General features: G+C 49.3%; 1 protein-coding gene across 1 annotated transcript in view; it reads left to right on the top strand.

Annotated features, from left to right (window-relative positions):
* Positions 1–13,490, top strand: part of SEMA7A (semaphorin 7A (JohnMiltonHagen blood group)) — a 51,916-nt gene extending 38,426 nt beyond the window's left edge. The window contains exons 7-14 of the mRNA XM_079991593.1: positions 2,516–2,661; positions 5,006–5,184; positions 5,832–5,940; positions 6,948–7,134; positions 7,548–7,663; positions 8,636–8,802; positions 9,300–9,367; positions 9,983–13,490. Coding sequence (XP_079847719.1) covers positions 2,516–2,661; positions 5,006–5,184; positions 5,832–5,940; positions 6,948–7,134; positions 7,548–7,663; positions 8,636–8,802; positions 9,300–9,367; positions 9,983–10,365 — 1,355 coding nt within the window. The 3' untranslated portion in view covers positions 10,366–13,490. The remainder of the gene's footprint in view (positions 1–2,515; positions 2,662–5,005; positions 5,185–5,831; positions 5,941–6,947; positions 7,135–7,547; positions 7,664–8,635; positions 8,803–9,299; positions 9,368–9,982) is intronic.
* Positions 13,491–14,162: the final 672 nt, after the last annotated feature.

The following is a 14,162-nucleotide window of genomic DNA, read 5'->3' as shown; positions in this document are numbered from 1 at the left end:
AACAAACCTGCTCATGGGAGGGAGGAGGAGAACGGGGAGATTTTCAGGGCTTCCGCACTTGGAAACAAGCCTCATGGCTAAGGTAGAGGAGGAAGTTGCTGCATTAAAACCAACACAACCCTTGCCCCAGAGGGAGCGGCTCAGAGCTGGTGATAACAGCACAGAAGCATCACGGAGGCAGAGTTCCCCCAGTGCCAGGAGGATCCGCCACAGTGAGCCTCAGGTGACGTTAGTGTTCCGCTCAGCGGATCCCTGTGGAGGACCTTCCCCCTCTGAGATCACGTAGGGAGCGAGAGGGTTGCCAGGGGCATTTCCAGTACACAACACAGGTGAGGCTTTCTCCTCTGCGGGGACACCTGCGTCATGGGCAGCAAGAAGAGTGATCTCAGTTCTCCCAGGTGGGTTGTTAGGTAGCCACATCCGCCCATGACAGGGAGATGTTTGCAGGCCTGGGGAATTCTGGGAGTTGCAGAAGCACAACATATCTTTGTGGGGGGGGGGGGCAACTCTGAGGGAGAGGGAAACACCCTTCTGCCCCAAAATGAGCCTGATGAGGACTGAGCATGCTCAGAGGCGCAAGAGTGCTGATTGGCTAGCTAGGTTGGGTAGGACCAGAGCCGTCTTTCCCATTGGTCTTAGTGGTTCGTTGCGCCAGGGTGCCGGCCTCTCAGGGGCGTCCTAGCGAGGTGGGGGGTGCTGCGTGACTTTGCCAGCAGCCTCCCCTTTCCCTGCACGCCCGCCACCTGCGCCCCGCCATCTACATCTGCTAAAGATGGGGTTGTTGTCCTCCTGCTTTCTGGTGAAAGCCCTTCCCGGGGCTGCCTTCTTGGGTGCCCCAACGCCAGAGAGCATGTCCACCAGCATGTTTTCCTGCTTAATCACCGCCACCACGCCAGGGATCGGGGCAGTGGGGGAGGCAGAGGACATTCCCCCCCCCTTGTTTTGTAGTTGCCAGGACAGGGGGCGCAGGAGGGATCTTTGCACCACAGCGCCAGATATGCCCTGCATGTGTAGGAGGCAGCATGGAACGGCACCTCATGGACACTCCACGCAGCAACATTTTGTTGCAGCTTCCACTGGTTCCCTCTGTTTGGGCCGTGTATGCCGCCTCCTTCGCCTCATCCCCCTCCCTCACATTTGTATCTCTCCTCTCCTCTAAGGAGCTCCAGGTGGCTTACACTGTTTTCCACCTTCCCATTTTATCCTCGCAACAGCCCTGTGAGGTCAGTTAGGCTGAGAGTGAGTGACTGGCCGAAGGTGACACTCCATGAGCTTTATGGCCAAGTAGGGATTTGAACCCAGGTCCCAATCCGACAGTCTAACCACTAGGCCACAATGGCTTTTGATCATTAACTTGTGAGAAATAGTCGCCTCCGTCTCACTGTAGTGAGATATTGCCATTTCCCCGCACACTCTGTTTGTTGTTAAGGTGGGTGCCCTTGCTTATCTGAGAACTGCATGTGTACATTGGTGCTGAGCTCTGTGAGGGGTCTCCTAACAACTCTCTCAGCATCTTTAGCAAACTACAGTTCCCAGGACTCTTCGGGGGGAGCCATGCAACAAAACGTTCAGAAAAGGGCAGCCAAAATGGGCAGCCACTTTTCCCCATGAAGAAAAGTGGCATTGTTTGGGACTTTTTAGGTTGGAGAAAAGGAGAGGGAGAGGCGACGCGATAGAAGTTTGTAACATTATGCCTGTCATGGGGAAAGTAGGCACAGAAAAGCTTTCATCCCTCTCTTCGTAACACTAGAACTCAGTGAAGCCGGATATTGGGAGATTCAGAAATGGCTTCTTCCCCCAGCACAGAGTTAAACTATGGAACTCCCTTACACAGGAGAAAGTGGTGGCCACCAGCTTGGATGGCTTTGAAAGAGGACTGGTCAGCTTTATGGAGCCGGAGGAGAAGGCTGTCCATGGCTACCATCCACAATGGCTCTTCTCTGCTTCCACAATTGGAGGCAGCGATGCTATAATAGTATTATTATTATTTATTTATTTATTTATACCCCGCCCATCGGGCTGGGCTTCCCCAGCCACTCTGGGCAGCTTCCAACAAAGTATTAAAATACAGTAGTCTATTAAACATTAAAAGCTGCCTTCAGATGTCTTCTAAAAGTCTGGTAATTGTTCTTCTCTTTGACATCTGGTGGGAGGGCATTCCAGAGGGCGGGTGCCACTACCGAGAAGGCCCTCTGCCTGGTTCCCTGTAGCTTGGCTTCTCACAATGAGGGAACCGCCAGAAGCCCCTCGGCCCTGGACCTCAGTGTCCAGGCAGAACGATGGAGGTGGAGACGCTCCTTCAGGTATTCTGGACCGAGGCCGTTTAGGGCTTTAAAGGTCAGCACCAACACTTTGAATTGTGCTCGGAAATGTACGGAAATTGAATGAGCCATGGGCCTGATCCAGCAGGTGACTCCTATGCTCTTAAGATGTCTCCTCTGCCCAGACTGCCCTAGCTGAATGTCCTCCTTAGTTCCTTCCTGCCTCACGGTCTCTCTGTCTTTTCCGCCTGCAGATCCAAAGTTTGTGAAGGCTGCCATCATAAAACAAGAGGAGGCTTACAATGACAAGATCTACTACTTCTTCCGAGAAGAAAACCCCGACTGGCCGAAGAACGCAGCCGCCCCAAGGAATGTCTCCAGGGTGGCTCAGCTGTGCAAGGTGTGTGTGTGGGGGGGTCTCGGAGGCTGTGCTGGGGTCTCTGAGTGCTGCATGAGAAGCCACGGGATCAGCTGAAGATCAGACCCAGGGGCCACTTACTCAGAGTAGACTCATTGGTGTTAATGAGCAGGACTCCCTTGGGCTCAGTCATGTCATTGGGTCTCACACTAAATACTAGTGGTTTGGGAAGAAGTAGCTGCGGTTACTTTAGGGCCATTTTTAGCCTGAGGGCCCAATCCTCTCATGGGCAACATTCTGTGTTTGTGTGTGCCAGAGGCAGGGGTGGGGATGAGCAGCAACTGGAGGGGGGAATGCAATGCTTACCTTTTCATGGTAGGCTATATTCAGCCATTCACACACATCCAGCTGAGATCACACATCCAGCTGAGATCACAGTTGCCATGGTGGGTGGCAAAGGGAATATTTTCTTTTTTGTTGAAAAAATAATAAAATATTATTCTAAAAAAAAAAAAAAAAAGAAATTACAAAACAGTGGAAAAAAACACACACAACAAAAATACAAAAACCAAAAATAGACATAAAAAAGGATAAAGAAAAAAAAATCCCTCTTTCTGGTATCTTACCACTCATTTACTTATTTTCATGACTTCCTCACACCTCCCTTTTTTGTATTCCATTTAAAAATTTGTTCAGCAAATCCATACCCTCTTAGTTTACCCTTAATTGTTTATCCTCACATATTATAACTTCAAATTTTCATCAAATATCAATCCAATCTTACATATTCTTATTTTGCCTTATTACTAGAACCGCTTCGTTTCATTCCAACGTCATTAACATTCAATAATTTTACAATATTTCTGTAGATAGATTTTAAATTTCTTCCAATCTTCTTCCACCAACTCTTCTCCCTGGTCTCGAATTCTGCCAGTCATTTCCGCCAGCAAAGGGAATATTTTCTTCCCCTTGAACCATAACCCCCAGATTCCCAGCTTCCATCTTTTTCAAAAAGTGTTTCTAGCATTTGTAGAACCTAAGATATGAGGCAAAATGTGTAAGTACGTGTCTACACACACAAATGTGATGTGGAAGCCAAGCCCTATGAGGAACAGTTGAGGGGGTTGGAGAACAGAAGACCTGAGAGCTATCTTCAAATATCTGAAGGGTTTTCACACGAAAGATGGTTTTTTCCCCGCTCTGTGGCTTCAAATTACAGTGGTACCTCGGGTTACAAACACTTCAGGTTACAGACTCCGCTAACCCAGAAGTAGCACTTCGGGTTAAGAACTTTACTTCAGGATAAGAACAGAAATCGTGCGGTGGCGGCGGCTTGGCAGCAGCAGGAGGCCCCATTAACTAAAGTGGTACCTCAGGTTAAGACAGATTTCAGGTTAAGAATGGAGCTCCGGAACAAATTAAGTTCTTAACCAGAGGTACCACTGTATAGGAAAGGAAATTCCCATGAAACATCAGGAAGAACTATCTGATAGCAAGTGCCATTTGACAGTAGAATGGTCTCATAGAATAGAATCATAGAATCATAGAGTTGGAAGAGACCACAAGGGCCATCGAGTCCAACCCCCTGCCAAGCAGGAAACACCATCAGAGCACTCCTGACATATGGTTGTCAAGCCTCTGCTTAAAGACCTCCAAAGAAGGAGACTCCACCACACTCCGTGGCAGCAAATTCCACTGTCGAACAGCTCTTACTGTCAGGAAGTTCTTCCTAATGTTTAGGTGGAATCTTCTTTCTTGTAGTTTGGATCCATTGCTCCGTGTCCACTTCTCTGGAGCAGCAGAAAACAACCTTTCTCCCTCCTCTATGTGACATCCTTTTATATATTTGAAGATGGCTATCATATCACCCCTTAACCTCCTTTTCTCCAGGCTAAACATGCCCAGCTCCCTTAGCCATTCCTCATAAGGCATCGTTTCCAGGCCTTTGACCATTTTGGTTGCCCTCCTCTGGACACGTTCCAGTTTGTCAGTGTCCTCCTTGAACTGTGGTGCCCAGAACTGGACACAGTACTCCAGGTGAGGTCTGACCAGAGCAGAATACAGTGGCACTATTACTTCCCTTGATCTAGATGCTATACTCCTATTGATGCAGCCCAGAATTGCATTGGCTTTTTTAGCTGCCGCATCACACTGTTGGCTCATGTCACCTCGGGAGGTGGTGGGCTCTCCTTCCTAGCAGGATTTTAAGCAGAGGTTGGACAGTCCCCTGTCCTGACTGCTTTAGTTGACATTCCTGCAGAGCAGGGGGTTGGGCTAGATGACCCTTGAGGTCCCTTCCGACTCCACTATTCTATGGTTCTGTGAAAATGTGCTGACATGCATTTGGCCAGCTGCCAATCCCTGACCACCGTTCCTGTTTCTACAGGGAGACAGAGGAGGCACCGGCTCCCTCTCGGCTGCCAAGTGGACCACCTTCCTGAAAGCCACCTTGCTCTGCGTCGACTCTGACAACGACCGGCACTTTAACCAGCTGCAGGACGTCTTCATCCTGGAGTCTGCCAACTGGTTGGAGACGAGAATCTACGGGCTCTTCTGGAATGAGTGGTGAGTGCCTTGCTCTGTGGTGAGGGGCAAATGAACGCTAAGGTCACATCTACATTTGGTGGAGGGGTTTTTTTGGGGACGCGCGTGGCGCTGTGGGTTAAACCACAGAGCCTAGGACTTGCCGATCAAAAGGTCGGTGGTTCGAATCCCTGCGACGGGGTGAGCTTTTTCTGGGTCATGTGGCCAGCATGACTAAGCCGCTTCTGGCAAACTAGAGCAGCGCACGGAAATGCCATTTACCTTCCAGCCGGAGCGGTACCTATTGATCTACTTGCACTTCGTGCTTTCAAACTGCTAGGTGGGCAGGAGCAGGGACCGAGCAACGGGAGCTCACCCCATCACGGGGATTTGAACCTCCAACCTTCCGATCGGAAAGCCCTAGGCTCTGTGGTTTAGACCACAGCCCCACGTCCCTCCTTCTAAAAAGTTGCTTCTGAAAACTTGCAAACATTTCAACCAGCTTCTAAGAATTGATCTGATGTATTAAGAGATTATCATAGTCACTGGTGAAACGCTTGTGTTTTTACCAGTGTGTTTTTAACATTGTCATTTTTCTTCCCATAAGCTGCTTTGGTAGTTGTGCTGACAGAAAAGCAGAGCAATAAAATAAATAAATCGGATCCCTTGCTTCTCATTCTTATCCCCAGGGAATATTCCGCAGTCTGTGTCTATTCCGTTGGTGACATCAGTAAGGTCTTCCGAACATCGCCTCTCAAAGACTACCATGAGAAACTCCCCCCTGTGAGGCCTGGGCAGGTAAGAGATGCAAATTTGCTTCTCTTGGTGGATTTTATCACTGGGGCATATCCTCTAGCCAAGCGGTTCTCAAAGTTTTGGGGGCCACTGCCCCCTTGATTCCACAAACTCCTCCCCAGTTCCCCCTCTCCCCTCCAAAAAGCATTATTCAGCATAGCAGTTTGCATGGGCCACTAAAGAAGATAATAACCCAATTCAGAACAGTCACAGTTAATTGCACATTTATTCAAAATCCAACAGAAACAATAAATTGAACGAAATGAATGACGTTGGTCCAGGTATACCAACTTTTCAGAGTCTGATAGTAATTGAGCAAGAGTCTTCAGTACCACATTTAGTCACAACTTCACTGTTTTTAATTCAATGTGGTTTCCCAATGTTTGGTTTAAAGTCATTTAGCAGGAGACTTAAATCCCCAGCTCCTGCCGCCCCCTGAGAGGGAATCCCCGCTCCTCTGAAGGGATCACTGCCTGCCACTTTGGGGAGCCCTGCTCTAGTCAAAGAGTGACTAGACGTGCAGAACTGAAAGGAGACTGAGAGCTGGTGACTGTGCCGTTTTTGCTGCAGTTTTGCCCGTAACTGACAATGGGTAGTGATGACCTTTAAATCTGGAGGTGGGGAGTTTTGAAAAGAACTGTACAATCCTGTTATGCATTATGTAGCAAAGGTTGGGAGGTTGGGAAGAGAAACTTGCAAGCTTTCTGGGGCAAAAATTCCATATCACTGGCATCTCACACAGTGCAAGCTTTTTTTTTTTTAAAGGAAAGCAAGTTTCTAGTGCTCAAGGCTGTTGCCAGGGCAGAAGCCAGAAAGGTCCTTAGAGCCAGGAGTGGGCCATCTGTGGTGCTCCAGCTCTCACCATCCCTGCCTGGGACCCGTGCTGGCCATGGCTGGTGGTCCAGAGGGGGCCACTGGTTCTCCATCTCTGCCTGGTAGCATCCAGGGCTAGTGCTGTAGCTCCTTCTTGTCACCCCTAATCTGGTGACCTTATCTGTCCCTCCCAACAGTGTCTAGAAGGAGAACAGCAGACCCCCCACGAGACCTTCAAAGTGGCCGACAGCCACCCTGAGGTGGCGCGCAGGGTGAAGCAGGAAGACATCTTGTTTCACAGCAAGCACCGCTACCAGCAGATTGGTGTCCACGGAGCCCAGGCAGCTGATGGCGGCACCTACAGCATCCTATACCTGGCCACAGGTACGGTCAAAGCTGCCCCTCGCTTGGCATCGCTGCCCTTTGGCGTTGCTGAGCAACTTACTGCCCCTTTCTCTGAAGCCAGAGGAGGGAACCTGCGGCCCTCCAGATGTTGACTACAACTCCCATCACTCCTGGCTGTACGGGCCATGTTGGCTGTTGGCAGATGAGAATCAGGGCCCAGTGACATCTGGGGACCACAGATCTCCCTCCGCTCAGGCTGAGGAGCAACCAGCCCAAAGCAGTACTGGGTCAGGATTTGATCCTGGGTCTCCTTGGGCCGCACCAGCCACATCTGGAGGACTACAGGTCTTACCTTACAGCCTTCATCCCTGCTCTGTCCAACCAGCATCATTTCCCACATTCCCGTTACCTCCTTCCAGCTTCCCAACCTTTTCTTCTGCCCTTTTACACAGACAGAGGAACCGTCCACAAAGTTGCTGTCTTGCCCACGGGGGCCAACAACGTCCTGGAGATCCAGCCTTTCCTCTCTCCTGCTGGCATTCGGACCATGACTCTGGACAGTGAGAGAGTAAGGAAGAACCTCCCTTCTTTTACCTTTGCCTGCCCCAGGCTTTATTTCATCAAAGTTCTAGACTGTTTGATTGCAAACTGCAGGCCTCCCCTGACTTGTTCCATACTGGGTCGCTGGAATGATGCTGACCCACCAGGCCATGGCAGAACAGCAGTGGCTGGATCAAAAAATGTGCAGAGGATCTGAAAAATGCCACCTCGCTTTTTCTGTATGGGCTGGAAGGGCCTCATCTCAGAACGAACATGCAGATATCATATATTGCTAGTGTTGGAAGGGATCGTCTAGTCCAGCAGTTCTTAACCTGTGGGTCCCCAGATGTTGGACTACAACTCCCATCATCCCTGAGCTCTGGCCTTGCTAGCTAGGGGTGATGGGAGTTGTAGTTCAGCAACATCTGGGGACCTGCAGGTTGAGAAAGCTGGTCTAGTCCAACCCTCTGCAGTGCAGGAATCTTTTTGCCCTGTGTGGGGCTCAAACCCACAACCTTGAGACTGTCTTGTGCTCTTTTTTTCTGAACACGGGGAGTATCTGTTCTAGGGGTGACATAATAGGAGTCTCCTGCTGGAACAGGCCAATGGCCCACCTAGTCCAGCCTTCTCTTCTTGCAGTGGCCAAGCAGGTACCCATTATGGCAAGCCCTTGACAAGTAGGACTTGAGCCCTAGAGCCCCTCCCAACTGTGGTGGCAGAGCAGAGCCGTCCTGGCTAGGAGCCATTGACAACCCTCTGCTCCTTGAATACACTGGCATGCAAAAGGGATCTCCTTCAGTCCCCTGTTCCTCTGCAAAAGTAGGAGCAATTCCTGTGCGTCACTCAGTTGCTGTTGCTTTTCCTGTTAGACTGATGTTACTCATTCACTGGGTACAGATAGGCTGGTCCATGATGCCCTTCAAGAATATGCCCGACTCATCTCTTAGTCCTGCTGTTTGGGAAGAGCTCGGTGCAGCTGTTGCTTTGTTTTATCTTGCAGAAGGAGCTGTTTGTAGCCTCTGAGAGTGAGGTGGTTCAGCTGCCCATGGCTATGTGTGGGGCGTATAAGGACAGCTGTGAGAGCTGCATCCTGGCGAGGGATCCTGACTGCGGATGGATCAACGGGAGATGCACATCTGTTTATGACCGTGACCGGCATGGAAATGGGTAGGTCCCTCTGATTTTCAACCCTCCTCCCCCTTCATTTCTACTGTTGACAGTTGCACGTTCTATATCTGCATGTTCTCCGGCGCATACAGACATGCGGCAGAGCAAGGTGACAAAGCATTTGAGTACACTTCTGGATGACACCTTCCTGCATGCAGAAAGTGATCATCTCAGGACAAGACGTTCTAGCCCCACCTTGTTGCTGCTGAGCTAGCTTTCTGCTTGCAGGGAACCCTTGGCGAAGCATTAAAAATGTATTTGTTACTTAAATACATTTATGTACCACCTCTTCCTCCAAAAAGCTCAAAGTGGTGTCCATGACTCTCTTCCTCCCCACTTTATGCAAGTGCCTGCATGGATCAAAACCTACGGGGAAGAGTTGCTGTGCTCACTAAACCTGAACTCTCTTTGTTTCTTTGAATAAAGTGTCAACACCGACACCTTGTGAGTTCTTCGGCTCTCCTTACATTCTAATTCTCTCTCTCTTTCTCTTCTAGCACACTGCTACAGGCTCTAACACACAATCCTGTTACGGATATTTGTTCATCTCCAAGCCACACTAAAGGTAATGTTTGCAAATAAACCATTTTCTTGCCATGCAGCCCTCCAGATGCTGCTGGACCTCAGCTCCCATCACCCCAACCATTGGCCGTTCTGGCTGGGGCAGGTGGGAGCTGGAGTCCAGCAGCTTTTGGAAAGCCACAGGTTCCCCCAGTCCTGCTTTAAATTTGGAGGGAAACCAGTTGGCTAGCTAGTCCGAGCATGGATGATGCACCTTTTGATCAGCGTTGGCCTTGCTAAACAATAGCAACCTGCCTGTTGGGCTAGCGGTGGTCCCTGATCTTGACCATTGAGCATGCTGGCTGAGCCTGGTGGGAGTTGTAGTCCATCAGGTTGCAAGAGGTTGATTTAGGGACCCAGAGGCCATTAGCACAATATCTAGCAGTGCTCTTATGTTCACCAACAGCTGGCGAGCAAGGAGATGGATTTCTTGAGCAGGAATAATGCACTGTGATTCTGTAGCTAGGGATTTTCAGTCAAACCTGGTCCCATCATGACACCACAAGCACCACAAAGGCCTCCGGACGGTTGTTGTTCTACACCGGGATGTACAAGGGATGATCTCTCAATCTCTCTCTCTCACTCACTCTCTCACCATCTGCTTTTCCTTCCTGTCCAGGTGATGACAACCAGCACTGTGAGATTGTGACCGTGGCACCTGGCGCCCGCTATTACCTCAACTGCTCTATCAAATCCCACCATGCCACTTACACTTGGCTCCGTGACAACCAAACGGTTGCGCACTGTGGATCTGGCCATCGCCACTGCATCCACTTCATAGACAATATGACGGACGAGCTCTATGGCACATATTCCTGCATTTCCCAGGAGGATTGGTTTAACCAGACCCTTGTGACAGAATGCCTGACAAAGCCCTCCAATGTGAAGATGTTGCTTGAGGAGCCCAGGAATAAGATTGCAAAGGACTGGGCCACCCAAATATCTTTGTCCCTCTGGCTAGGGCTGTTGCATATGGTGGCAGTCGTCTTGCTCACCCATTGAGGACTTGACCTTCTGACTGCCTACCAGCACAAGTGACCAAACTGTACCTCTTTCTAGTTTGTCTTGTTCCATCTCAGAAGTGGGTCCCTCAGTAGATATAATTCTTCCCTTGGGCTTAGAAGCCACCTATTCTCCACTTGCTTCGAGAAGTGGCAACTTGGTGGTGCATAGTTGATAGCAGAATGAAGGTGAGGTTGGTGGCTGTTCTGTCTGCAGAAGCACCAAGATCCTGAATCTTGAGCAGGATGGGTCCTTCCAAAATGAACATGATGATATGAACATCTGGGTGAAGAAGTAGAACCAGTGCAAACAACAAGGCATGGGGCAACTAACGGGGCAGAGGGTATGGCTGAGGTGGCCCAGAAGGGCTTGTGAGGGTCCACGTCAGGCTTCTTCAGAGGCAGGCATCAGGACCCAACACAGAGCTCACGTGCTAAATAAAAGTTTCCTCAGATTGGAGAGCAAACTTTCAGGCCCAAGGTTTATAAGACTTGACGGTCTGCTGCATCTTTTTTACATAACTGGCATTCTGAATGTTCTTTTGATGTTTCTGACATTTTCCAAGCAACGGTACATGCTCAGGATCTCTGAACAGTTATAAGGCATAATTAATGTATATCAAGGCATCCCCAGTATGCACCAAGATCAAAGAAACATCTTGTAGGTTCAGATGAAGAGCCACCTAGTCTAGCATTTGGAAGATTCCCCGTTAGCAGTAGGAGGTCAACTGGCAATTGACCAGTGGCCTGTCAAGAGGCCACCACCTGGTCTGTCCTGCCTAGTCCCAGATTCGCCTGCTTCTACGCCTGTCCATCTGGCAAGGGTGGAGAGAATGGGTTGGCACAATTGCCTGGGCTGTGGGGTGTCAGGGACGCAGTTTCCTGCCTCAAACTGTGGGATGCAGTTTCCTGCCTTCTGATCCTGCATCAGAGCAGGAACTGAGACAGGCGAAGCTTCCTGGCCGGTTAACTCACAGATGTTTGGAAATCCTTTATATGATTTCACTGGATGAAGGATATTATTTATTTTTATTTATTATATTTTTCTTGAAAAATCAGATCCTCTTTTTGTGGGGAACAAAATTAACAAGCCTCAGGGCCACTTGTAGGCAAAGATGTTGGAAAGCCTTTGAAGGTGATTTTTTTGGGGGGGAGTCTTAATTTCTGGAAGTCGGCCAGGAAGCTTCTGGAAGTCGGTTCATATAGAGAAGAAAGAGGGAGATCCCAGGGTGTTCACAAGGCTGAGTTCTACCTCTTACATTGTGTACATGTTCTTGTGAGTAGACCAGCAATCTGGATGTGGGTCTGTTTTTCTTCTTCCTTGTGAGGAAGCACTGTCGTGGCTGGGGGAGCTCAGGCTCTGCATGCAAACGCTGCAATTGCTGGCATTAAAAAGAAAAGAGGCTCCTGCCTTCTGAAACCTTAGAGAGCTGCAGGCGGTGGCCGAGACGATGCTGAGCAAGGTGGTTTGGTGGCAGATTTCAGAGTAAGGCTGACGTCTGTTTCCTGTCTTGGTCTTCTCTGCTGGCTGGCTGGCTGGCTGGTTAGCTGCCACCAGCACCTCCAAGGGATTGGCAAATGAGTCTATTTCATTTCAACCTCCACTTGAGTCCCCCTTATCTCTGTTCTAGCCAGTTTTGGGGAGAGGGGATCCACATTTAAGTGTTTATCTAAAGACAAACTACTTCATATATTCTCTCTCTCTTCCAAACCAGAACCAATGTGGTGTTGTGGGTATACTGTCAAACTAGGACCTGGGAGAGACCAGGGTTTGAATTCCCTGCTCTGCCATGAAGCTCTCGCTGGGTGAGACAGTCACAGTATCCCTGTCACTAACCTACCTCACAGGGTTGCTATGAGGATAAAACAGGGTGGAGGGGAACTGTGTACAGCCCCTGGGAAAGGTGGGGTGTAAATGATAAAAGGAATAAACAAAAAATGGGGGGGGGCACAGATTCCTTATTCCTGTTTTGTGCCTTCAGTTACATCAGCAAAAAACCAAAATATTTAATCTGTATCTAACACCTTTCATCTATATTCCAAGTATGCTTTCCTTGATGTCATAACCAGACTTGAAAGCTACCGACTGAAGGGTTTTGCAGTTGGGTTGTAGCTAAACAAGGAAGGTTATTGCATGGGCAGCAGTTGCCAAGCGAGGATGCTGGCTGCCTCTGCCACAGGTGCAGGCAGGCAGCATCCTGACAGGTTGGGAAAACCTTCCCCAGCAGATTAGTTTTGAGAGCAGCAACTTTGCTGGGGGAGCGTTAGCGGGGGACGTTTGATTTGCTTTGCCTTTAAACGCAAACCTACCTCATTCACACTTCCCCAAACATCTGTCCTTGGAAGTTTGCACTTCTCCAAATTTTGCAGCGCAGTTCTCCAACCAAAGAAAGTGTCTCTTTGGGGGGAAAGCGTGGCCAAAAATGCATGGATTGGTGAAGATGGCATACCTAAAAACGCTGTTATGCTGGGGAAATTAGCTTGCAAAAAATGTCAATCTATGGAGGAATATAGATGTTTGCAATGTTCTGGGCTACTGTGGATGAGCATTTGGGTCACTTCCAGTGAAAGTTCCATGAAATGCAGGCTAAAAGCTTGATAAATTTTCACACAGACTTTAAAAAAAATTGCAAAGTGATGTAGAAATGTAGCAAACTGAACTTTAAGACTGAAAAACTTAGGAATGCAGGAAAAAATGAAACTAAGAAATGCAAAAGCCCCCTCTGCATAGCAAATGGCTTTTGGTGACTCCCTTGTCACCTGGAGCAAGAAGGCCAGTTTCTGGATGAGGTCTAATCTGGTCGCTCTGCCTGCTTGCCTTTGCTTTGTGCCACTGTTGAGTCACCATCTGCGAACGGGTCCCCTCAAGCGTAAACTGTGAAATTTAAGAGTGTTCCTTTTTGGCTTAGCAAGGGATGGTTCCGTAACTTTGCTTTCAGGCCAAGGAGACAACACTCCATTGCACTCCATTCCTCTTAATTGCAATGAGTTTTCTCCCCACCCATGCACTTTAAAGTAGGATGAGTTGTTAACATATTAACATACGATTTGTATTTTGCTTTGCAGCTGCATTGTAGCAAAAGTAATGTATTTTTATATATATAAATAAAGCTTTGTCAAAATCAATTGGAGAAAAAGTGTTGCTTCTTAGCTGTCTGTGGGTGCTTTTAAGTCACCTTTTCACAAATTAAGGTTTTGCCATTGTAGTTGATTGGGAGGTCTGGCGCAACAAACCCACTTTCATGGAGCAGAGGGCTATTGATGACTGCTACCCCCATGGCTATGCCCTTTCCCAACAGTTTGAGGTAGCAATGGTTCTGGTTACTTGCTGCAGGAAACCACAGGAGAGGAGAGGAGAGGAATCTTCGGCTCAAATCCTGCTTGGGGGTTTCTCACAAGGGACTTCTGGTTGGCTACTGTGAGAATAGGATGCTGGACTAGAGGGGCCATCCAGGGGCGTACAAAGTGGCGAGCGGAGGGAGTGGGTCGCAGCGGCGTAGCGTGGGTTGTCAGCACCCGGGGCAAGGCAAGTAATTTGCGCCCCCTAACCCGGGGCAAGGCAAGTAATTTGCGCCCCCTAACCCGGGGCAAGGCAAGTAATTTGCGCCCCTAACCCGGGGCAAGGCAAGTAATTTGCGCCCCCTAACCCGGGGCAAGGCAAGTAATTTGCGCCCCTAACCCCTAACCTGCCGCCGCTGCCAGCTTCTTCTTGCTGCTGCCTGGGCTGGGGTATTTACGGTAAGGTAGCCACGGCGGCGGTGGCAGGTCCGTGTCAGGTGATCTGAGGCGAGTTGCCGC

Source organism: Podarcis cretensis, assembly GCF_951804945.1.
Source record: "Podarcis cretensis genome assembly, chromosome: 9".
NCBI classification, from domain to species: Eukaryota; Metazoa; Chordata; class Lepidosauria; order Squamata; family Lacertidae; genus Podarcis; species Podarcis cretensis.
The sequence above is the reverse complement of the archived record's forward strand: the minus strand, read 5'-3'. Positions and strand labels throughout refer to the sequence as shown.